Here is a 26288-nt window from a genome sequence, read left to right as displayed (position 1 = left end):
TGGAGCTGATCACCTCAGATGCCGCCCCTGCTGTACCAACCAAGTTTCTGTAATATTCCAAACCCCTTGCTGTCCGTTAAGCCATCTTCAGAACATCTTCACCAGGAGCGGCGTCCACCTGCAGGACCCATGTGCCCACCCACAGAAGCAGCTCCCCACCGACGTCTGCTCATGAGACTGCAGGCACGGCCCTACCCTCATCCTCCCAAACTCACAGGCTGCCTCTTGGCAAAGGTCTTTGCTGGATTCTTCCCTGGCCAACCTCTAAATGCTGAGAGTAAGGCGGGGCTCAGCCCCTTAACCCCTTCTTTTCCTACACGCATATCTTGTTGTAAGTCCATTTTGTTGGGTAACTCCCATCTAACCCGGATTCTTCCCTAAAGCTTCAGATTTCAATACCCAGAGTGTCAATTCAACATCTTCATTTGCCTATCAAACAGGCATCTCAAACTCCATCAGCTGAAAGGAGGACTCCAGGCCTGGAGACCCCCACCAGCTTCCTTCTCTCTCCAGTGTTCCTTACTTGCAATGAAAGACACCACGATGCACCCCAATTGATTGTGCAAAAAAAACTAGGAGTCAGTCTCGCTTCCCCTTTCCCGCTCCCCTCAATAGTGACTCCAACAGGTGCTACTTCAAAATGCATCCCAAATGCAACAACCATTTCTCACTTTTGCTCTTACCGCAGATTCAAGCCACCACTGAGCAAACTATTAGCCTCGTGCATCCTTATAAGGCATTCTCCAAATTGCAAAAAGAATGCGAATCTCCCCTCAAAATCTGCTACTGTCTCACTTGACATAAAAATAAATAAATAAACGCCCTGAGCTGGAACAGTTGGCAGCAGATCAGCCTTTGTTCTATAGATGACAAGAAATATCTTCAAAAGCAAGGAAATCCTCACTGCTACCCCCAAATCAGATGGTCTTCCCTAAACTTCACAGTCAACTGTGAGGGCCCTTGGAAGAATCCTGAAAATCACTGACCACCCATCCCTAACTCAATGCTGTTCAAACAAAATACTTTCCCCCTCTTATCTAATCGGACCTTCACAATTACCCTGAAGGCCCGGACAGAAAAGAATGCCCTCAGCCTTTTGACTACTGAATGCTTAAATTTCTAAAGTGATCTGATTTCACCTTAAATAGAAATAAAAAGAAGTCTCTAAAATAAATAATCAGTTTTGAATAGGTTACATCCGATCAGAAAACAGCTACTGTTCTAAAAGACTATTTTGAATCTTTATTTTAGGCTAAAGTTTCTTGTAGCCCATTTGACTTCCACAAAAAATGTGTACCAATGTATCCAAAGAGGGTATTAGTGTGTTACACAGTTCTCCCATAAATTCCTATTTGAAAAGTATAGGTCTTTGTTTCAATGACCTGTTGTCTTCAAGTTTTCAAACAGTGCTTTCACTCTGTGTTCCCGGTTCCTGGGCAGTATAGGAAACAAGGCATGTTACTGTTGCCAGTCCTCAAACGTACTGTGACTAACACTAATACAAAATATTTTCTTGCAAATTAGAAACATCTCGAAATATATCCAGGTACACCCAGCCTCATAAAAGGAATCACCTCCAATATTTACTTTAGTAAACGTTTCTAAGGTAAGTCAATCACTAAAACATTGACCTCCCCCTTCACAAGCCAGGAAGGAAACATTCAGGGTGCCTCCACTTCTCACACCTGTCTTCGGACAGGCCCTCCCTCCTGGACTGCCTCCTACGGCCTCTCTCCTGGCAGCCAGGAGACAGCAGAGGCCCTGAGCCACTCAGCCCTCCTCCTACGCTGTGACTATTTTTAGGCCTATGGCCTCTCTCTGATTTCTAACTTGGCCCTAGATGTTCATGAGACCATCTTTAGAAAGAAACCCTTCCGAAGCCAGGCAAGTCTCAATAGGATTAGCAACTCAACCCTGCTAACACAGCAAGAAGCCCCAGAGCGCCCAAAGGAGAGTGCCCTCCCAGGAGAGCGGGGTCAGGGCCTTGGTAGCCCCGCCCACCCACTACCCTCCGGCCAGACCAACACCAGGCTCCCACCCCAAACGTGCCAGCCCATAGTGCCTGGGATTTCATCAGGGTTTTTAAAAATCAAAGAGGAAACATTTCCTAATCTCATGAGAATTTTAACCCACGTGCCAGGAAATTTGAAACTATTCAATGATGAGATTTCTTTTCCTGAAATATCATGTCCGGCAGCAACCTTAAGACTTAAGATTTGTGTAACAGCCTTGGAAAGAGGTCGCTGTTGATAAAATAATAATAATAATAATAATTTAGTTACCTTTCAAAATAATTTAGTTACTTTTCAAAAACAGAAGAGCACACATGGCAGTGTAGTAAGTTAACTATCCTCTTGTGCTATTTAAAAATACAGCCACAGCCTGAGCAGGCGGTAGCGCAGTGGATACAGCGTCGGACTGGGATGCGGAGGACCCAAGTTCGAGACCCCGAAGTCGCCAGCTTGAGCGCGGGCTCACTGGCTCCAGCAAGGGGTTACTCAGTCTGCTGAAGGCCCGCGGTCAAGGCACATATGAGAAAGCAATCAATGAACAACTCAGGTGTTGCAACGAAAAACTGATGATTGATGCCTCTCATTTCTCTCTGTTCCTGTCTGCCTGTCCCTGTCTATCCCTCTCTCTGACTCACTCTCTGTCTCTGTAAAAATTAATTAATTAATTAAAAAAAATACAGCCACATACTATAACATCTGTAATTGGAACAGGCCTACCAGAAACATTAAATATGTCTGATGTGGGCCCTGGCCGGTAGGCTCAGTGGTAGAGCGTCGGCCTGGCGTGCAGAAGTCCCGGGTTCGATTCCCGGCCAGGGCACACAGGAGAGGCGCCCATCTGCTTCTCCACCCCCCCCCCTCCTTACTCTCTGTCTCTCTCTTCCCCTCCCGCAGCCAAGGCTCCATTGGAGCAAAGGTGGCCTGGGCGCTGGGGATGGCTCCTTGGCCTCTGCCCCAGGCACTAGAGTGGCTCTGGTCACGACAGAGCAACGCCCCGGAGGGGCAGAGCATCGCCTCCTGGTGGGCAGAGCGTTGCCCCTGGTGGGCGTGCCGGGTGGATCCCAGTCAGGCGCATGCGGGAGTCTGTCTGACTGTCTCTCCCCGTTTCCAGCTTCAGAAAAATACAAAAAAAAAAAAAAAAAAAATGTCTGATGTGAAAGCTTTTTTTAACCTTTTTCATCTCATGGTACATATAAACTAATTACTAAAATTCAGTGGCACACCAAAAAATACATTTTTTTGTGGATCTGACAGAAAAAAAAATAGGCATAATTATTTTAATTAAACGAGAGGCAGATAGCCTGACCTGTGATGGCGCAGTGGATAAAGCATCAAGCTGGAAATGCTGAGGTCGCTGGTTCGAAACCCTGGGCTTGCCTGGTCAAGGCACATATGAGAGTTGATGCTTCCAGCTCCTCCCCCTTCTCTCTCTCTCTGTCTCTCTCTCCTCTCTCTCCCCCTCTCTGTCCCTCTCTCTCCCTCTCTCTCTCCTCTCTAAAAATGAATAAATAAAATAAAAAATTAAAAATAAATAAATAAATAAACGAGAGGCAGATAGACACATTCCCACATATGCCTTGACCGGGATTCACTGACAAGCCCTGTCTGGCGCCACTGCTCTGTCCATCTGGGGCTGCTGCCTCATTGCTTGGAAACTGAGCTATTTCAGCTCTTGAGGTGAGACCACGGAGCCATCCTCAGCACCCGGGACCAACTCTGCAGGAACCATTCAAGCCATGGCTGTAGGAGAGGAAAAGAGAGAGAGAGAGAGAGAAAGAGAAGGTAGAGGGGTAAAGAAGTAGACAGTCGCTTCTCCTTTGTGCCCTGACCAGGAATCGAACCCAGGACTTCCACACACAGGGCTGACACTCCACCACTGAGCCAATTAGCCAGGGCCAGGTGTAATTTTGATTCATGCACACCGACAGCTATTGTGTTGGCTGTCGAAACTGTTTTTACTTGACAATCTAAAGGAAAAGATGGCAGTGCCCCTGACTAAACAGTCAGGTATTGCATGTTTTAAAACTTTTTGTAGCACATGGGTTGGAAATCGCTGCTCTGCACCATCTACCGCTACAGCTTCATAAAAGATGACTTCAGTAACATGACTTTTGACTTACATATTTGGTTGGTTTTTCCATCTCACTATTAAAATGAAGCATAAGAACCCCAAACTAGGTTTGACTGGAGTTTTTTTTGTCATCATTGTTGTTTTTTCTGACAGAGACAGAGAGAGGAACAGATAGGGACGGACAGACAGACAGGAAGGGAAAGAGATGAGAAGCATCAATTCCTCATTGCGGCACCTTAGTTGTTCAATGATTGCTTTCTCATATGTGCCTTGACCAGAGGGCTACAGCAGAGTGAGTGACCCCTTGCTCAAACCAGCAACCTTGGGCTTCAAGCCAGCAACCTTTGGGCTCAAGTTGGTGAGCCACAATCAAGCCAGATGAGCCCACACTCAAGCCGGTGACCTCAAGGGTTTCGAATCTGGGTCCTCCGTGTCTCAATCTGATGCTCTATCCACTGTGCCACCACCTGGTCAGGCAGGTTTGACTGTTTTAACAACTGAAATTTCATGAGGGCGCACATCTGAAAAATAGAGGGAAAAGTACATGTATGTATTTCATCATGCACCTTTCCTCCAAGGACATCATGACAGACCAAAATTGATCTCTTTCATTCATCTCCAACTTGAATTTTGTAAAGAACTTGCACATCTTTTCTGAACCTACAAGTTTACAGCATCAGAAATAATTGCTCTCCAGATGCCAACTGGTAACACTAAACGAAGACCTCACGAAAACGTTGAGGGTAACACACTGGCTCTAGTATTGGAGAAGACAGGCCTGCCTGCCTCAGAGCACAGAGACTCCCTCACTGGGCCTGGCATGGCCTCAGAGCACAGAGATTCACTCACTGGGCCTGGCATGGCCTCAGAGCACAGAGACTCACTCACTGGGCCTGGCATGGCAGTGAGCATCTGTTTATTGGGTGTCTCTGGCCCTGAGATGAGTATACATCTACCTGTCAGGTGTCCTTCCCTCCATCCACGCTGCAGTCCCAGGAGGGCTATATGTGGGTGCCAGAGTGCCAAGGGCACAGCAATAACACAACACAGGCCTTAGGAAGCAAGAAACCAGCCCCGGCCCCTCCCCTCCCCCTCAGAAGCAGAACGAAATCTCACTGCTCCAAAACTGGCCACTTCCGTATCTCTCAGATACGAGTACAGGAAGAGAGACTATGGGATCTTAGAATCTACCTCCAATAGAATCGGAGGAATAGATCGTATAATCGTTTTGGGGTTTTTTAAAAAAGACACTGAATATGCAAGTGTATTCTAGAAGAATGTGGAAATTCACAAACTCGGCTTTGTTTGGCTTTGTATTTTTTCCGGCTAACACAGTCAACGCAAAGTCTTGAGCTACATGAAAATGATCCAAGTATGGCTTCAGACTACATGATGGTCTGGGACATCATTTAAAATCACTGGATGAGGCCCTGGCCGGTTGGCTCAGTGGTAGAGCGTCGGCCTGGCGTGCAGGGGTCCCGGGTTCGAATCCCGGCCAGGGCACACAGGAGAAGCGCCCATCTGCTTCTCCAACCCTCCCCCTCTCCTTCCTCTCTGTTTCTCTCTTCCCCTCCCACAGTGAGGCTCCATTGGAGCAAGGATGGCCCGGGTGCTGGGGATGGCTCCTTGGCCTCTGCCCCAGGCGCTAGAGTGGCTCTGGTCGCGGCAGAGCGATGCCCCGGAGGGGTAGAGTATCGCCCCCTGGTGGGCAGAGCGTTGCCCCCTGGTGGGTGTGCCGGGTGGATCCTGGTCGGGCGCATGTGGGAGTCTGTCTGTCTCTCTCCATTTCCAGCTTCAGAAAGATTAAAATAAATAAATAAATAAAATAAAATCACTGGATGTGGGCCCTAGCCGGTTTGCTCAGTGGTAGAGCATCGGCCTGGTGTGCAGGAGTCCCGGGTTCAATCCCTGACCAGGGCACACAGGGGAAGCGCCCATCTGATTCTCCACTCCTCCCTCTCTGTCTCTCTCTTCCTCTCCCATAGCCGAGGTTCTACTGGAGCAAGGATGGCCTAGGCGCTGAGGATGGCTCTGTGGCCTCTGCCTCAGGCGCTAGAATGGCTCTGGTTGCAATGGAGCAATGCCCCAGATGGGCAGAGCATCGCCCCCTGGTGGACATACTGGGTGGATCCCAGTCGGGCGCATGTGGGAGTCTGTCTGACTGCCTCCCCGTTTCCAACTTCAGAAAAATACAAAAAATAAAAATAATAAAATCACTGGATGTGAAAGTCAACCAAGAAAGAAACCTCTAAACCAGTGGTAGTCAACCTGGTCCCTACCACCTACTAGTGGGCATTCCAGCTTTCACAGTGGGCGACAGCGGAGCAACCCAACAGCACCGCGATTACATACTAATTGACTATTGACCAGTCAAGATCAGGACAGCGGTCAGACTCTGTCACAGGGCATTTGTATTGGGACCACACCCGACCTCTTTCGCGACCACCTGGCCAGCATCTGCGAGCAGCCAGGTACCTTACCCCGGGTCCACACTCGCTGCCCGATCCTGAGGGCAGCTTATGACCGCTACTGTCGCCCAAAAAGTAGCAGTTCATTGTTTTATTACCCCATAGACAAAGAACTCCATGATTCGACACTTCTTTCTATGACAGAAACTGCCAGACAATGGAGACACCAATTAACTCATATTTTCATCTCGATTCCTGGATTTTAGGGTAATAGTGTGACATTCTAGGAACCCCCCCTTGGACTGCCAAAACTAGCCGATGTCTCGCTACTTTACCCCAATCGCAAAGAAGTGATGCCATTGGCCAACACCCGCTACATAAAATTTTATAAAACGCACAACCACGGATACTCATTAACTTTGTCTCATCTCGACAAACTCTCGCTCAATCGCGACACTTGTAACGTCGCGACCACACAACAGACTTCAAGCACATAAGTTTTGTTCATGTTACGTAAGTGAAGCTAAATTGTTACGTAATCGAAACTAAAGTCAGTACGTGGTTAGATTTCTGAGAGCAAGCACGTGCTTACAGCTTCAAATAAATATTGTGAAATATCGTGAGCCCATGTCTCAAAAAAAAAAAAAAAAATTACGCACATGGCTATTCGCCAGAGTATCTGAAGATGGGTTTCATGGAATCTGTTGCAAATAAACAACATCCAATGTGTTTATTGTGCCATAAAAGATTATCCAATGAGGCAATGAAGCCAAGTCGATTGCGAGAACTTCTTCTACAAAGCATCCCAATGACAAGGACAAGCCCATTGAATATTTTCAGGAAATATATAAAAAATTACAAAATCGTTCAACTATTGTTGCATCATTTAAGAAACAACATACAATGAACGAAGATGGATTAATTTTTGCCACTTATCGCATTTCACAAATAAATTGCAAAAAGTGGTAAAAGCTATAATATTGGAGAAACTGTAATAATACCCTCTATAAAAGAATTTATCTCAACAGTAATGCATCAGGATATACCTCAAATTTTAAAAACGTTGTCCCTAAGTGATAGCACAGTAAAGCAACAAATTGATGAAATGGCAGTTAATGTTGAAAACAAACTTATAAGTATTCTCCAAAACTCTTCATTTTCCATGCAATTGGATGAATCTACCATTTGCAGATATGAATGCTTTATTGATGGCATATGTACGCTATTTTGATGAAAACAATATATTACGAGAAGAAATGCTATTCGCAATAAATTTCATCACAGATACAAAAGGATTGTCTATATTTAATACTGTGAGAACATACTTTACAAAAAATAATATTCCTTTGAATAATACTGTTGCATGCGCTACTGATGGAGCACCATCAATGGTAGGTCGCTATCATGGATTTGTTGCTTATTTGAAGCAAAAAGTGCCAGATGTTTTATGTATTCATTGTGTGGTGCACAGACAACATCTTGTAGGAAAACATCTAAGTACAAGTCTCCATTCATCATAAACTATAAAAATTCGAGCCATAAACAAGATCAGATCCAATGCAAAGAATGACAGAATGTTTCGGCACCTTTGCCAGGACAATAATGAAGATTTTATTAAGTTACTTTTGCACACAGAAGTTCAGTGGCTGTCAAAGGGTACATCTTTTGATATGATCCTATACATCGAAAACCCCAAAGACTCCACAAAAAGACTACTAGAAACAATAAGCCAATACAGTAAGGTCGCAGGATACAAAATTAACATACAGAAGTCAATAGCCTTTCTATATGCCAACAATGAAACAATTGAGAACGAACTCAAAAGAATAATCCCCTTCACGATTGCAACAAAAAAAAATAAAATACTTAGGAATAAACATAACAAAGAATGTAAAGGACTTATATAATGAAAACTATAAACCATTGTTAAGGGAAATCGAAAAAGATATAATGAGATGGAAGAATATTCCTTGTTCTTGGTTAGGAAGAATAAATATAATCAAGATGGCCAAATAACCCAAAGCAATATACAAATTTAATGCAATTCCCATCAAAATTCCAATGACATTTTTTAAAGAAATGGAGCAAAAAATCATCAGATTTATATGGAACTATAAAAAAACCCGAATAGCCAAAGCAATCCTAAAGAAAAAGAATGAAGCTGGGAGCATTACAATACCTGACTTCAAACTATATTATAGGGCCATGACAATCAAAACAGTATGGTATTGGCAGAAAAATAGACACTCAGACCAATGGAACAGAATAGAAAACCCAGAAATAAAACCACATATATATAGTCAAATAATTTTTGATAAAGGGGCCAACAACACACAGTGGAGAAAAGAAAGCCTCTTCAATAAATGGTGCTGGGAAAACTGGAAAGCCACATGCAAAAGAATGAAACTGGACTACAGTTTGTCCCCCTGTACTAAAATTAACTCAAAATGGATCAAAGATCTAAACATAAGACCTGAAACAATTAAGTACACAGAAGAAGACATAGGTACTAAACTCATGGACCTGGGTTTTAAAGAGCATTTTATGAATTTGACTCCAAAGGCAAGAGAAGTGAAGGCAAAAATTAATGAATGGGACTACATCAGACTAAGAAGTTTTTGCTCAGCAAGAGAAACTGATAACAAAATAAACAGACAGCCAACTAAATGGGAAATAATATTTTCAAACAACAGCTCAGATAAGGGCCTAATATCCAAAATATACAAAGAACTCATTAAACTCAACAACAAACAAACAATCCAATAAAAAAATGGGAAGAGGACATGAACAGACACTTCTCCCAGGAAGAAATACAAATGGCCAACAGATATATGAAAAGATGCTCATCTTCTTTAGTTATTAGAGAAATGCAGATCAAAACTGCAATGAGATACCACCTCACACCTGTTAGATTAGCTATTATTAACAAGACAGGTAATAGCAAATGTTGGAGAGGCTGTGGAGAAAAAGGAACCCTCATACACTGTTGGTGGGAATGTAAAGTAGTACAACCATTATGGAAGAAAGTATGGTGGTTCCTCAAAAAACTGAAAATAGAACTACCTTATGACCCAGCAATCCCTCTACTGGGTATATATCCCAAAAACTCAGAAACATTGATACGTAAAGACACATGCAGCCCCATGTTCATTGCAGCATTGTTCACAGTGGCCAGGACATGGAAACAACCAAAAAGCCTGTCAATAAATGACTGGATAAAGAAGATGTGGCACATATACACTATGGAATACTACTCAGCCATAAGAAATGATGACATCGGATCATTTACAGCAAAATGGTAGGATCTTGATAACATTATATGAAGTGAAATAAGTAAATCAGAAAAAACCAGGAACTGCATTATTCCATACGTAGGTGGGACATAAAAGTGAAACTAAGAGACATTGATAAGAGTGTGGTGGTTACGGGGGGGGGGGGGGGAAGGGGCACAAAGAAAACTAGATAGAAGGTGACAGAAGACAATCTGACTTTGGGTGATGGGTATGCAACATAATTGAACGACAAGATAACCTGGACTTGTTATCTTTGAATATATGTATCCTGATTTATTGATGTCGCCCCATTAAAAAAATAAAATTATTAAAAAAAAAGGGTACATCTTTGGCTAGATTTGTAGCATTATATGATAGTATTATACATTTTTTTGAAATTAATAATGAGACCAATCTGTGTCAGTTGTTAAAAACAGTCAAGAATGATGCCTTTTACTTGGCAGATATTTTCAAGAGATTTAATGATGTTAATTTGCAGCTTTAAGGAGCTAATAAAACTCTTATACTCTTATAGGTTGCCAAAGTATTGTGCTATTATTTATTGACAAACTTGAACTACTTCATCATAATTTATTGAAGAGAGAATTTCATTAGTTTCCTCAATTATCATCTATAAAAGATGATGTAACTCCAAGGATATTGACAGATTCAGTAGCCACCTCAACGAACTTAAATTGGACATGGGAAAACGATCTGAAGATATTTTGAAATTAAAGGTATATGACTGAATGAAAAATCCTTTTACTGCAAATATTGAAGAGGCTGGTACAACTTGCCAAGAAGAACTATTAGAAATTCGATATGATGAAGAAAGTAAACATAAATTCGACAGTGGTAGATATCAAAACCTATGGCAAAATAAAAAAATGCCGGTCTTATATACAAATATGTGGAAAATGATATTCAGTTTATTGATACCTTTCCCTACCTCATATCTTGTAGAATCAGGATTTAGTGCTGTTAATCATATTATGACGAAAGGAAGAAACCACCTGAATATTTCCGAAAGGGGAGACCTTCTTTTGTTCCTCACAAAAATTGAACCAGATATTCAATATTTAGTTTCCCAGCATCAGCCTCAGGGATCCCACTAAAATTCAATTAACTAATGTAATTTCTATGTATGCAAAGTATAAATAAAAAGATAGATTTAACTATAGTAAGTTGTTTTATAAAGATTTATTCTGCCAAACTTAGCAAAAATCTGACATAAAGTACTTGGTAAGTAATTATTATTATATGCTTTAACTTGTTGTAACTCAACTCTATAAATTTTATAAAGTAAAGTTACTTCCCTACTTTATAAATCACCATTACTGTGGAACCGGTGGGCGGTTAGAAAATTTTACTACTAACAGAGATACAAAAGTGGGCGGTAGGTATAAAAAGGTTGACTACCCCTGCTCTAAACGATTGCCCTCAGCAGTAAATTCTCAACAGAAACTGTCCAGTAATATGCTGACTCCATCCTCCACAGCAATCTGCAGCGCAGTTGTGGCCACCAAATCCCAGACTAAGTGAGGCCAGGACCACTGCTCTCGTTCCCACAGGTCCGTGGGTCCTGATGGCAAGCAGGCTGGCCCAGGGTTTAAAGGCAGAAATGAATGCTGTGAAGGTTTGCCCTTGAAAATGGGAAGGAAATACTCTACTAATGCTCACACAATAATTATTTGTGGAATTCAATAGCCCAGCTTCTGAAAGTGAATAATTCCAGTAGCCACTCATGCCTTTCTCTATATGATTTCAATCATTTTAACCAGAAGCTAAATAAATTAATATTTCTTTTCTTGGATAGTAACTCCCAAGTTTAGCTGTAAAGGCAAGAAGGCAGTGTGGTTGAACTTAATCCACCTTTACAGGTGAGAATAATTCTACTCCCCACAGTTAAATAAACATAAGACACTTTAGTTATTAGCAACACAGTTCTCGCTACACCAGAAACTTTCAAAAAAGAAATAATCCTCAGGTGATTTGTATTCTATTCTCAGCCTCCAACTGGCTACAAAAGGAGGAGCCCGTACAATAGCACTCGTCCCACAGAAATTTAGTAGCTACAGAATGGGGTGCACCACCCCGTCAATTCCTCTCCCTGCTATAAAGTGACACTGCACTACAAAAGCTGACGTTCATTCATCAAACGTTCATTAATCACCTACCATGTGCCCGCTGCTCTGGTAGGGGCACAACACAGTCCCTGTCTTCAAAGAGCCTTTAGTACAGTTGAAAAGACAAGACAGTACAAGTAAATAATTGAAAAACAGTGAAAGTAAAAGTGACCAGAGCCTCAGGGAAGCCAAGCGCTCTAATGCGGAGGTTATGAAGGGACCGCTTGAGGGCGGCTCCCTGGAGAAGCAGAAGTATCAGGACGGGCAGATGAGTGCTTCTCGGCCTCTCAGACTTTATGGACTAGTAAAGTTTCCCCTCCTGTTATCCACAGACGCCACACCGGACAGCCAGCTTCTAATCTGGCCACTAAAGATACATCAGACAAAATACGTTTTTACTACTACCAACAGTTATAAAAGGACATTTCTAACCACAACAATGAAGGGAGTACGCAATGCAGAACAAAGAACATTCTTTTATTTTAGATTGTATACGTTTAGCCTGATGAAAATTTTAGTGCATTATGGTTTTTCCCATTTCACTATGTTAGAGTAAATACTTTGTTTACACACACACACACACACACACACACACACACACACACACACACATGCTCACAGATCTCCACTTGGAACCCCTGAGCTAGGCAAAAATGGCAGCAGGGGAGGGGCGGGGCTGACAGAGAAGGGGCTGATGGATGGGAGGTGAGGGGTGTTTCCCAATTCTCCAGGAAGATCAGAAGGACCAGAAATGACACACAGGGAAGAAGCGCTGAGAGGACCAGTGGACCAGAAAGGGCCTGGGACAGATCAAGGAAGTCACTGTGCACCGATCCCCCCCACTGAAAGCCACCACAGAGACCGCAGAAGCCAGCACACATGTGCACAGAGCCATCTAAGCACTGACCATGAGGGCCAGCTCAGCAGAGGCCAAGACTTCCAGAAGGCAACACCCGGACCAGACCCCCTCACCCACTGCCTGATACTGCGATGCTCTAAGCGCCTCCAGGATCCAAGTACTGTCTGTGATGGGGGTGGACGGGGAGGGAGGAAAACAACCCTTGAGAGGAGAGGACAGTCCTGGACAGGAAGCTTGAACTGACCCAATTCTAAACCTGAGGTTAGGTAGGATGTTCCGTAACCGCCACTTATATGCACTGGGGGGCGGTTCACCTTCAGGAATATAGGAAGCACGCACAAAACAGTGCAACTCAGGCCAGAACACGTCACCACAGCTCCTTGGATTACTTAGGAACTCACCCTCCTCACACCAACTCGTACTATTTCATCCATATTTCAGAAAGAAAAATCAAAACAAATTCTTTTTTAAAAAAAACAGTCTTTCCTCATAAAGTTGACAAGTATTATAGAGTGAGGCTGACCAACCTAAGAGCGAAAAACTGTCCGAGGCTCATGAGTGTGAGAAGGTCTCGTGAGCACAGAAGCTATGTCAGTAATGTCCAGTGCTGAGCACCAGGGACTGACAAGTGAGGACTGTCTCTTGCTGACACGTCATCAAGTTCCAATTGTTCAGCCACAATCAGCGAAGTGTGTGAGGCCAGGACCTACCGCCTCCATGGACAAAGATAACAAAGGCAACACGCAGCACTCCGGAGTCCCACACAGTGTTTTCACAGTCACCCTCCCGGATGACAGTCCCATGACCATTACCTTCCTCCTATACCTGTCGGTTCCATGACCATTACCTTCCTCCTCCACCTCCTCTCCTTTTAGAGACGTCAAATTTGATATTTTCACAAGCTCAGGACCTTGTCCAAGAAACCAGAGTTGGTAAATAGCAATGGACGTTAAACCCAGTGCAAATGTGTCACCTTGATCTCCCTCCCACCCCCCTTCGCACAGGAATAAAATCAACTAACTATTGGCAGCCCCAGAAGGCCGCGGGTCCAGAGCTGCCTGGACGTGGAGGCCACGTGCTGGTCATGGGGAACTAACTCCTGTGTTTACTCAACGACTGGCTTACCTACCTGGAGCAAGCCAAAATTAATCCTGGCCGCATTTTCCTCGTCTGTAAAAAATGTAACAATAACAATACTAAAGGTTGTGTTTTAGGAGTTGACAGAAAACTCTAAAAACTTTCTAATCCACACACAACTGTTGGTTGCTACTGTTATAATGGCAACAACCTTGTGAAACAAGCTTCGTTATCATTCTCATTTTATTTATGACCAAAGTGAGAGCAGATGTTCATATGATCAAAGGAACTATCTGGGTAATGGACACACGCTACATATATCTTGACTGTGTTGGTTGCATAGATCTGAATTTGTCAAAACTCCTAACTGTACACTTAAGCTGCGTGCATTTCATGGTACTTAATTTTATCTCTTTTTTTTATAGATCATGTGACCAACAAACAGCAGTCTATTCCCCAGAACACATCTATTAAATCAACTGGAACCTACAGATGCTTTTCTTGGCTCTTGTTCTGTAATCTACCCTCGAACTAATTCCTTCCTACCCAATTTAAAACCTACAATGTTGACTCTACCTAATACCTATCATTTTTGTCTGATCCATGGAGAGCGAACACGCCCTGCCTGACGTAGGATTTTATGTTTTACTGTTACCTCCCGAATATATTCACCTATACCTCCTCCAGGAGTTGGTTTCTGGCCACGGCCTTGTAGGCCATCGTAGCCACAGATCTAAACAATCACCTTATAAAGTAGGTCAGGGCCACCTATCAGGTATCTACAATCCCAAACCAATAGGCCTGAGAATCTAAAATGCTATGTGTCAGCACTCCTTCAACATATTTCCAGGCAACTGAGTAGAAAACACTAGTCCACGTACACCTGATAGAGAGGTGAACAAGATGACATTCTTGCCCTCGTGGCTATTATATCATATTGTAGATGATTTTCTGAATTTCATCAAAAAGTAAGCTTTTTCATGAAGATCAGTAGAAAGTATGCAAGTCAGAACAGCAAGACTAAGTTCCAGGATGGTACTGACTGAGGCCAAACAGAATGGACTGTCCCCCAAAAAAGGAAAGAACTGAAACCAAACCACCACCCACTGCAGACCTATCAAGGTCACCGCCAAGGACTGCATTTTTACATCAAACAAAAATGTTTGATGTAAAGACTCTGCATTGTTTGTTTTTAATTATATATAATTGGTTCAAGAAACTGCCCAAGAGGCAACATGGATTGTTCAGGGGACAGGGGATAGGTAGGTTGGGTGAGCAGGGCTGAGTTTAAAGTTAACATCTTTTCCTGAAAGTGTTAACTGACCGTGAACAGCTCCTTCTGTAGAACCGTTCAGATAGTTGCCGTATCTCTTCAAAGTGCCAAGGAAGTAATTTTCCATTTGAATCCTGCCGAGGCCAAATGAAAAACGTCATGTGTGTGTAGTTACGCAAGTTGGCAGGCACCTCACGCTGTATCTTCCAACCTTCGCTAAACACTGGCTTCCTGTACCCTTCACTTGAAACTGATTACCTATGTTAGGCTTTCCACTGGCAAATAAAAGTTCCTTCATAAAGGTCAATGTGTGTTCACATCTAACTTGCGGGAGCAGCCCAAAAGAAAAGCCAACCTATGTTAAGAAACTTGTCAAGTCTTAACACTGTACATTCCTTAGAGGTCACTTTGGTAATAGAAAACTGTTGACCTACAGGGCTAGAAACCATGTCTGTACGCTCAGGGTATCGCTGCGGTTTGAGGACATTATCTTTCCAGTTCTGACACCAGGCCTCCTCTTCTAGTGAAATTGCTACCTGGGATTAGCTCCATGTACCCAAGAATTACCCACCTGCATGCAGGTTAAAATAAGAAAATAGGATTCAGAATTTCTATAGAAAAAGCATTTCGGAAAAGGAAATATTAGTCCGTATTCAACATACACACCATTGGATTGCTAACTCTAAAATGGGTACATCTTACAATGTATTTATTATTAAACAGTCAAATGATTCAAATGATTGTTCTGATAAAATTTCATTTGGTTCTTCTTGAAAAAGTTCTAAAAACTATGAAACCTCATAGAAATGTAATATATCACTGTAATGACCTGTAGCTGTCAAGTTCTGATTCATGCTAGTAACTCAATGCTAGTAACAAGTAATTCATGCTAGTAACAAGATTAAACATTCTGTTTATGCTCTGTTAGAAAATGGAAAAACGACAAATCATAATTCTAAGCTATGTCAACTGAAATGTTACATACCCAAACTACTGCATGCCTTTGATCCCATTTCACCATCAATGTGTAGAAACTCCTCGCAACAGCAATTTATTGCTTCTGATGGAATTGAAAGCGGTCAAGCAACAGCTGTACACTGGGGGTGGGGGATGGGCCAGGAAGGACCAGGATGGACCAGGAGGGAAGGGAGACCTGGGTCCCTGCTCTCGTTCCGTAACTTCCCCGTCCAGCCTAAAACATCGACCTGCATAGTTCCAGTCCCATTTCCTCAGGTATGAAACAGGGCTCTCACAGCCTGTCCTGCCCGCCTCACAGGGCTGATGTGATAACTGAACAAGAATGTCTTTAATGTTGTATTTATAAGGCACTTTCCACAAGCACATGGAATTATTAGTGCACTTTGTTTGAAAAATGAAAACTCAGAATTGCCTTAGTACTTAAATATACGAATGGCAATATTTTACAACCCAAATTCTTAAGTATGAATGTTGCTGGACTAAGCTACAAGCTAAAAATTAGAGCAGAGGAAGGCAGTACTTTAAAATCCGCCAATGCTTTATTGGTTCAAAGCGATGACTCAACTAAGTGCTTTTAGAATGTGCTGATAGCAAACCAGCAACATAATTTAGACTTCAGCAAAGATGAAAGTATCTGCTTTGATTTTTAAAAAAAAAATGCAGCTCAAGTAGAACAAATATCAGCAACTCACTAAACTCAACCCCTCAAGAAAACCAAGAGGTTACAGAGCTGCAGTCCAAGAATAAATCATCTCAACTGTTCCTGATACCCACCGCTTCTTTTTAAGGAAGAGGGAACGTTATTAAATTCCAGGTCCTATGCAGACTCAAGCAACACCTCTACCCAAGGGGAGTGGAGGAATTTAGATGAAACTCCCTCTCCAAGAATCAGAAAAGGTTTAAAGCAAGAAACAAAGGGAGTTACTAACATTTACTTACTATCTTCTATATGCCTACCGCTGTGGCAGCATAACCCCAGGAGATAGGTCTTGTTCCCACTGTCCTGACAGGTCACTGGGGCTAAGGCAAGGAAGTACCTTACCCCAAAGCACGTGGCCTCACCCAGCGGATTTCATGCAGGACCCCAACTTGGTCTAACTTGGAAGTCTGTGCACACACTCCATTACATTCCTGTACCAAATGTTCTGGGTATCAGCAACATATTTTCCAGTTCTGTAACCAAGTCTGTCTCCAAGGTTTCATAATGGTCATCAGGGTGAGCAAAGCCTAGCAAAATGCTGATGTGCCTCCACTTGTTTTGTTATTCCAGTTTTAATAAAAACAAGAGGAAGGCAAGGAAGAAAGCAATACTCCGCCTTGTAGGCTTCTATTTATACAATATGTATGAGTAGATAATAATTGTCATTTGAATATATACCTATGAGGTTATAGATTTTACATATTTAGCATAACAAGATAGAACCAATATTTTCTACCATAACAGTTCATACCTGCATACAAAATCATTTAAAGTTTTCTTTTATAAAAAGAGGAGGCAGGATTGATCCTCCCTCAAGTTCCTTTTCATTGACTAGACTCACTCTTCTTATCTCGGAATAAAATGAACCAGTAACTCCTTCTGTACAGTTGTCATGCATCTCTTCATAAAGCAACATCAGAAATGTTTAAACATTAAACAAACAAAAAAAAATCCATGCCTGAGTGTTACATCAACTTCAACAATCAACAATTCTAGTGAACCATCAAAAAGCTTTCCAGCAATGCAAACGTACATACTCTGAAACAAAAATCTTATTAATGTAATAAGAACAATTCCACACAGAAAATTCGTCTGAATCCCTCTTTCAGATGTAAATATGTATTTCTCACAAAAGAAACAGCCCAAGTTTCTGTTCACAAGAAATTGTCAACTTGTGGCTGTCTGCACAAATGGGGAATGTCACAAATTCTCCCAATTTGCACAAGGGCATGCCAGGTACTTTATCAAAAACAGAATTACCACTCAGAAGGAATAAGAACCTTATGCCTTCCAGCTCTGCGGCAGCCCCACTCTCTCTGTTTGCTGGGGGTGTCACACTGAATGGGGGGAGGGCACCGGAAGAGGACAAGAAAGACGAAGAAGACAACCTCAAGGAAAGCAGCAAGGACACTGATACCGCTGGCTTACAAGACCTTCTAGTAGCTGTGACTAACTGAAGAAAGAATTTCAAACTCCCTGCCATCAGAGCTCTCGATGACTGTTTCCAGGGTCCATCTGGTACAAATCATTCTAAAAGTGCAAATGTATCCAGCATCATAAGGTTTAGAACCTATTCCCAAGAAACATACAAGATGGAACAAAAAGATACCAGAGAAGGTCACTACAAAGGTGACCCAGAGAAAGGAAGTGAAAGCACAGACTGCTGAGTATCTTGCCTCTCAACTCTTCTGGTGAGAAGTGAAAAAAGTGATCAAAGATCACCAGTCCTGACAGAACCAAAGTCGTCAAACAGCCTTAGGCTAAGGAAAATGTGGTCAAGGTCACAGGCAGAGTCCCCAGTGTACAGCACAACGCTGACAACTTGGGAGACTATTTCTAGCAACCTAAACACTTCCTAAAATTACCAAAACCCCACTTGTCACAGTAGTGGAGACTTTTCTGACCGGCTCCCCTGAGAACCGGGGTCACATGTTTTCATACCTCAGCCCTTCCACTTTGCACAGTGTTTGGACCTCGGGAAAGGGCTCGACACACGGGTGGAGGCTCATGGAAATCAACCTTAGGATTCTAACAGCAAGTGATTTTACTCATGCCTTTTATTTACCAGTTAAGATGCAAACCTAATCCTAACTATACCCTATGCACACTTGGTTCTTCATAAAGTGTCTATATTGAAGATCTAAGCAAACAAGTGCGTTTTTCTCAGAAAAATGTACCCTTTGCAACCCATTCGTTTCCCCAATCGTTCTGCAGTCCTCTCTGGTATTATAGCCGACTGGGTTAGGTTAGTAGGAATGTGCAAATACTGTTCAATTCTATAATTTGCCTAAGAATGAGAGAACAGTAGTGCAGTGGTTTACTGTGTAATAAAATACAGACTTTTTACAGTCCAAGGTGATTTAACCAGGAATTATTCTGGTAAGTACAACTCAATCAACTTGACACAGAGGTCGGGGGAAGAGGGTGAGTCTATGTTTGAATGTCATGTCTTAGACCCGCTTATATCTATACTGGCTTCTATTTTTGTTCCAGAAGCTATCCAAGTGGCCTATGTTTTAAAAGAGCATGCAGTTTCTACTTGAAATATTGTTAACAATCATCAAAACAACCTATGAGGGATGTATTCGGTGGGACACTTGAATCTATGTAAACACAATAAATTAAAATAAATAAAAAAAATAAATAAAAATACTTATGAGAGCCTGACCGGGCAGTGGTACAGTGGAGAGAGCTTCGGACTAGGACACAGAGGACCCAGGTTCGAAACCCCAAGGTTGCCAGCTTGAGCACAGGCTCACCAGCTTGAGTGCAGGGTTGCTGGCTTGAGCCATAGACATGACCCCATGGTCTCTGGCTTGAAGCCCAAGGTTGCTGGCTCTAAGCCCAAGGACGCTGGCTTGAGCAAGGGGTCACTCACTTTGCTGTAGCCCCTGGGGTAAAGGCACATATAAGAAAGCAATCAATGAACAACTAAGGTGCCACAACAAAGAACTGATGCTTCTCATCTCTTTCCCTTCCTGCCTGGCTGTCCCTGTCTGTCCGTCTCTCAAAAAAAAAAAAACAAAAAAAAAAAACCTATAAGATAAACATAAGAGAGAACTTCTCATCTGTCACTGAACACTGATAATGTTCAAAACTGCTTATCTGAAATAAGGTGAAGAAATATTGACTTTTCCTTCAGAACTGGTACATAAGTAAATAATACCAGAGTTAAATATTACCAAGTCTCCATCAGAAAAAACCAGGAACTACATTATTCCATACATAGGTGGGACATAAAAGTGAGACTAAGAGACATTGATAAGAGTGTGGTGGTTACGGGGGAGGGGGGAAAGGGAGAGGGAAAGGGGGAGGGGGAGGGGCACAAAGAAAACTAGATAGAAGGTGACAGAGGACAATCTGACTTTGGGTGATGGGTATGCAACATAATTGAACGACAAGATAACCTGGACTTGTTATCTTTGAATATATGTATCCTGATTTATTGATGTTGCCCCATTAAAAAAATAAAATTATTTAAAAAAAAATATTACCAAGTCTCCAATCTACAAAAAGTATAGAAGGAAGCTAACCCAACAGCCAAGACTCCGTGAACCTGCCACACATGTTCCTGAGCTACACGTTATTTACGCGAGAATCACCTCTCTTTCTCGCTTGCTCTTCTGATCACTGTGACTCTCTCCCAGACAGAACCCTTTTTCTCAGTCACAGTTGAGGACACAAAGCGTCCCAAAATATATTAGTTCAGTGTTAGAGGATCAGGGTAATTTATAATTGGCCCTCAAATCTTAACGCTAATTTTCTTTATTTTTGCATTCAGCTTAAATAAGAACTGAGAAGGTACAAATATTTAAAAGAATGATAAAGTAATTGAATGGCTTTACACCTTCTTTCCAGCTCCTTCCCCAGAAGACTGACCCGTTCCCAGTCGGTTCTGCTCCTTCCTCTGTGGTGGGCACCCCTTCTGCTCCTTCCTCTGTGGTGGGCACCCCTTCTGCTCCTTCCTCTGTGGTGGGCACCCCTTCTGCTCCTTCCTCTGTAGTGGGCACCCCGCGGGAGACTGGCCAGGCCTGCCCGGCTCAGAGCAACCCTCCTGAGCCATAAAGTCAGGACAGTCCCAGACAAAATCACACTACCTGGAAGACATCTCCTTGGGACCCCTTCCCCTCTCCAGCTGGCTTGAGAAACTTCTAACCTGCACCTGCTCCCACCATCTTCCACTGCTCACAGGGGGTTAGTTCAATCTCCTAAAAAGAGCACATTTCCTCAAGAGAAACCTGAAGTGACTTTAAAACTCTCTTAATTTTACACTTTCAAAATGAAATAAAACCTCTAGGTTAGAATAAAGGGAGTACGTGTGATTTTTTCTTACTTTTACTCCTGTAAGTTCTGTAATGGGCTCACAAGAACATTCATTAATTTAGATCTGGGTTTATTACCACGACTTAAAAAATGTTTATCTTTAAGTAAATACATATTTATTTCTCTTCAATCAGGGGCTTAAATTGAAGTCCAGGAAAAAAAAATCTACTAGCTTTAAAGAACAAAAGTAGATTTTGGAATCAAAGATTTATATGCAAATATGTACTTGTGAAGTGCTTCAAGCTATTTACTTAAGTAAAACACCTCTACACTGAACTCTGTTTACACTCTAAATTTGTTGAACAAACCACTTCTTCCTTGATTGTATAAAAGTTAGAGACATCAGGGCAATCACAAATCAATTACAAGTTAGGTTACAGTGTATGAAAGTCAAGTTTTAGTGTATCTATCTCCATAATAAGGATTGTAGACCCCAAATCTCTCATTCCCCAAATGGAAAAACCTTTCTCATCTTGAGCCAAGTGAACAAGAAAAAATCATGCATTAATATCATGGAGGACAAAATTAAATATATACATCATGATTAACTACATATATATTATGGATAACTGCCCACATAAAAGTAACAGCTGCCAATTTCAAAATATATTGAGGTCATTTTAAAAAATAACTACCATCAGGGCAATCCTTTGTGAAAATTGGTTTAGAAATACAATTTTAGAAGGAGTAGCTGCCAGGCAAACTCAGCTCTTGGTTATACTGGACCACCCCAGCCAAGCACTGAGAGCCGGATCAAAGCAGGCTTCTCTGAACTACATTTCTGGCTAGCAAAGGATATACTTTACCATCTAATCCCTCTTTTTTCTTCCTTAAAAAAAAGAAAAAAAGAAAAAAACAGGATGGTGTCATTCATCCTCACTCACTCCTCCACAGGCCACAAACCACCACTGGCCAAGCACCTGCCAGCTACATGGTGAGGGTCACTTACACTGCCTCAAGAGAGTCTGGACCCATTTCTAAGGGTCCCCAAACATACACCATACACTAACCTCATCCTCCAGGCTCATATCTGGTCCCCTGGCTTATTGTTAGGCTCTAAAAGATGGAGAGTGACAGAAAGGGACTCAGGCTCTGAGGAGAGAAGTGTGCGAGGCCTTCACAAGTCCTCAGGGCACACTGAAGCTTACACAGTGTGGAAAGACAACTCAAGTTTCAGACATCAAGAAGACTTTCCGTCTGACCTGTGGTGGCACAGTGGATAAAGCACTGACCTGGAACACTGAGGTCGCCAGTTTGAAACCCTGGGATTGCCTAGGCAAGGCACATATGGGAGTTGATGCTTCCTGCTCATCCCCCACTTCTCTCTCTCTCTCTCTCTCTCTCTCTCTCTCTCTCTGTCCACTCAAAAAAGAATAAAATCTTTAACATCTATGAGTAGTGTTAGAAATCAATCTAGGAGCCATGGCTGGTGGCTCAGTGGATAAGAGCATTGGCCTGACATATGGACATCCCGGGTTCAATCCCTGGTCAGGGCACACAGGAGAAACGACCATCTGCTTCTCCCCCTCTCCCCCTCTTTCCCTCCCACAGCCAGTGGTTCAATTGGTTCAAGCATGGCAGTTGGTGCTGAGGATAGCTCCAATGGAGGCTGAAAGCCTCAGGCACTAAAAATAGTTGGTAGATCCCAGTTGGGGGCACATGCGGGAGTCTGCCTCACTATCTCCCCTCCTCCCACCTAAAAAAGGAAGGAAGGAAGGGAGGGAGGGAGGGAGGGAGGGAGGGAGGGAGGGAGGGAGGGAAGGAAGGGAAAGAGAGAGAGGAAGAAAGAAATCAATCAGGGAAAAATCTATAAAATATACATACATTCAACTAGACAGGGAAGACTCGTCAATAATTCAGGATTAACTGCAATAATAACTATAAAAAGAACTCTGGCAGAATAAGGATACTACAGATGAATTACTAAAGATAAATGAATTGTGAGCCTAGTTTACATAATCACAGAACATATCTGAAAGTCTTTGAAGTCTGATTCCCTAGAATTTAAAACTTTCCATTCTTATTTGGAAGGATGTTGTTCCTAATGGTATACCATGCACAACTATTTCTCATCAACAAACACAAAATCTGTTTTATAACAGTCTCCACTCCAGACATGCAGGTTATTATAATAGATTTGAAGAATCTAATCCAAAATTTTGGGGGGAAGGTGGAATAAAATTCTTTTCAACGTCATCTTCAGCCACTATCTTATATATGTAGTTCTTAAGCTATGATTCAGAAGTGTTAAAAAATTTTTTTGAAAAAGTCAACAAATTTGGCTACATTAAAGTATAGAACTTCTATAAGTCAAACAGCACTACAAATGTGCTGTCTTTATTAAGCAAAGACAAAAAAAAAAAAGAAAAACTCTGTAATATGAAAGACAAAAGTTCATTATCAATCCCTAAAAGGCCCTTATAAATTCATAGAAAAATAATAATACCCCAGGGGAAAATTTGGCACAACATTCAATTAAAAAGGAAGAAAAATGGGGGGACTAGATTTTTGGGGGGTGTTTAACATCATTTATAATAAAAAAATGGAAATTTAAATATTGAGATAGCACTGTTCACCTATAAAGCTAGCAAGAATTATTTTCCTTTTAAGTATGCTTCCTGGTATTATCAAGAATATATGTATAGTAACATAGGTACTCATTCTCATAGAGTGCCAATGGGAGCATCCTCTAGTATAACATTTTTTGGAAAGCAAGTGATCGATCTGTATCAAGAATCTTTGAACAATCAACTACCTATATTTGGAGGACTCCATCTAAGGAACTATGCTCTGTAGATGAAGTTTTATAAAGAGTATTTGTTGTATTAGTATATGTTTAATAACAAAAATAGGAAATAAGTTAAAAGTTTGGCTATAAAGAAATGGTTAAATACATTGTTACATCTAGATAATATTATATAGCCACTACTATAAGATTCTTGAACTATAATAACGGGAGCTTTTTCACCATGTGTTAGTAAAAAAAATTAAAAATCAGAATGCAACAGTATATTTGTATATACAACATCATTGTAAAAAATAAGTTTTTTTGTTAAATGTTAACAAGAATTAAGAAAATATTCATTGTGATTATCTTTGCATGAAAGGATTATTTAACTCTTACACTTTTCCTGAATCTACCAATGTTTACACAGCAAACATGCACAACTTTTGAAACCACAACAAGACCAACAGAACAGGGCTAGTTAAATGACAAGCTTTTTAAATGCTTAAGTCTAATAATGGCAGTTTTGTTTCCAAGAAAGACCCACCCCCCAAAAAATCTAGCTATAATTTTATAATCCTATGAAATACTCCAAAACTGTAACCTTCAATTACTGATATATAATTGAAAGGTGCAGCTCTTCTACAAGCAATATTTGCTCCACACAAGGCTGATTTTAAAAAGAACAGCTGAAAAGGTTGATGTAAGTTAAATAAATAGCTATACATTATTGTAAACTAAATTCCACTCCTGGGGGTTTTGTTTTTGTTTTTGAAGGGTAAGTGAATAGTTGCTAATCATTTTTTTATAGCTTTCCTTATGGAAAATTGTATTTTTTTTAAAAAAATCATGTAAGTACATTGTAAAGCATTAAGCAAACAGGGCATCATTGTTTCAATTTAAATTGTCCGTTTCCTCCCCTAATTACCCCTTAAAAAGAAGTCTGTCTACAGAATTGCAATTCCTTTTAATGTCAACCAGACACTGTTACCTGGGTGTATCTATACTTCTTAAGGAAGTCCTAAATTCCGAAGAAGTAACGACTCACTTGTTCCTTCCCTCCCACCCCCCACATAGGAGTGGAGGTAAGGAGATTAACACCTCCAAGCCCACTCCCAGCCCAGGCCTGAGGATTTAGCATGATGAAGACTGAATCCCCATCACCTGGCAAAACATGAACATTTTCATTTTAGCTTTCATCCCCCTCACCCCCGTTTTGCCTAAGATTTTGATTTTATTCGAGCAAAACAAAACATTTCCTTTATTAGTACATTGACTAAACAGTATTAACAGAGTATGTGAAACTATAGGCAGGCTAAATGAAGAATTAATCTCTCCATTTTTACTCCAAAATAAATCCGAATCAAAAATCAACAAATAACAGAAAAGAGTACGTCTTGAAAAGAAGATAGAAAGATTTATTTAAGGCAAGTAAACACATAAATCCACTAATTATCATAGGGTAGTCCAACCAGACGACCTTAGGGGTAGATTTTCTAGAGAGCTAGAGAAGCGCGAATCAACCGCAAGAAGTATATACTATAGTAAAGCAGGAGACGGGAGGCCCTCGGGAGCTGCAGCAACCTCATTAAAGCCATTTTCAGCCTGATTACTTATGCAGTGAATGGGCCCAAGCAAAGCGCCCAGCGGGAGGGCTGGGACCGCGGGGCTCCGGCGGGTCAAGTGTCTGGTGGGCGGCTTCCGGCTGGGAGCACTGGTTTGTCAATCTGCGTAACTGAGTCTATCCTAACCCCCTTCGGTCACTTTCAAGGTGACAACTCCCAGGTCCGCATCAGTCCCTTCCGCACGAGCTGCGCCGTGCCCACGTGAGCCCTGCTCTCCGCAGCCTCCGCTCCGCCGGAGCCGCCTCCCCACTTCTCCCCCAACTTTGGCACACGAGCCCCCGGAGCACTCGCCCCCTCCCCCAAGGCGAGTCCCGCCACCCCAGCACGTCCTCCCTCCACGGTCGCCCGCGATCCCCGCCGCGGACAGGCTGGGCGGCAGGAGTCGCCTGCACTCCGCACTTACCCCACGCCGCGGATCCAACCCCGCGCCCCCGGGGAGCCAGACGCAGCAGGGGGCAGACCTGCATGCCGAGCCCAGGAGCCCTTTGGACCCTCGGCGGCGGCGCTCGGGCTCCAGCCGGGAGGCCCGCGGTGCGCCCGTGCACGCGGGGCAGCGTCTGCACCTGAGGACACACGGGCCAGCCCCACCCCCTCCACACGCCCGCGGCGGCGGCTGCCGCGGGGAGGGCTCCCGGAGTCCGGGGCGTCCCGCCTCCCCGCCCCACGCCGCTCCGGCCGCCGGGGGCGGAGCCAGGGCGGGGAGTTCGGGAAACTTGTAAATAGACCCGCGCGCCGCTCTGCGCCCGCGCCCGCCGCGGCTCCTGCGGGGAGGACGTCCCTGCGCCCCGCAGCCGGAGGCCAAGGCCAGGCGGCGGCCGCGTGGGCTGCGCCCCGACAAA

The 26288-nt window shown here is 42.7% G+C and overlaps 1 protein-coding gene across 2 annotated transcripts in view; it reads right to left on the bottom strand.

Moving 5' to 3' along the window:
* Positions 1-26057, bottom strand: part of MTUS1 (microtubule associated scaffold protein 1) — a 156750-nt gene extending 130693 nt beyond the window's left edge. Inside the window, exon 1 of one of the 2 annotated variants that reach the window (XM_066380227.1) lies at positions 25853-26057. In XM_066380227.1, coding sequence (XP_066236324.1) covers positions 25853-25916 — 64 coding nt within the window. In that variant the 5' untranslated portion in view covers positions 25917-26057. The remainder of the gene's footprint in view (positions 1-25852) is intronic. The other variant, XM_066380226.1, reaches the window with a different exon arrangement.
* Between the last annotated feature and the right edge of the window lie 231 nt (positions 26058-26288).

This window comes from Saccopteryx leptura, chromosome 4 (assembly GCF_036850995.1).
Source record: "Saccopteryx leptura isolate mSacLep1 chromosome 4, mSacLep1_pri_phased_curated, whole genome shotgun sequence".
NCBI classification, from domain to species: Eukaryota; Metazoa; Chordata; class Mammalia; order Chiroptera; family Emballonuridae; genus Saccopteryx; species Saccopteryx leptura.
This window is presented reverse-complemented; position numbering and strand designations above follow the sequence as displayed.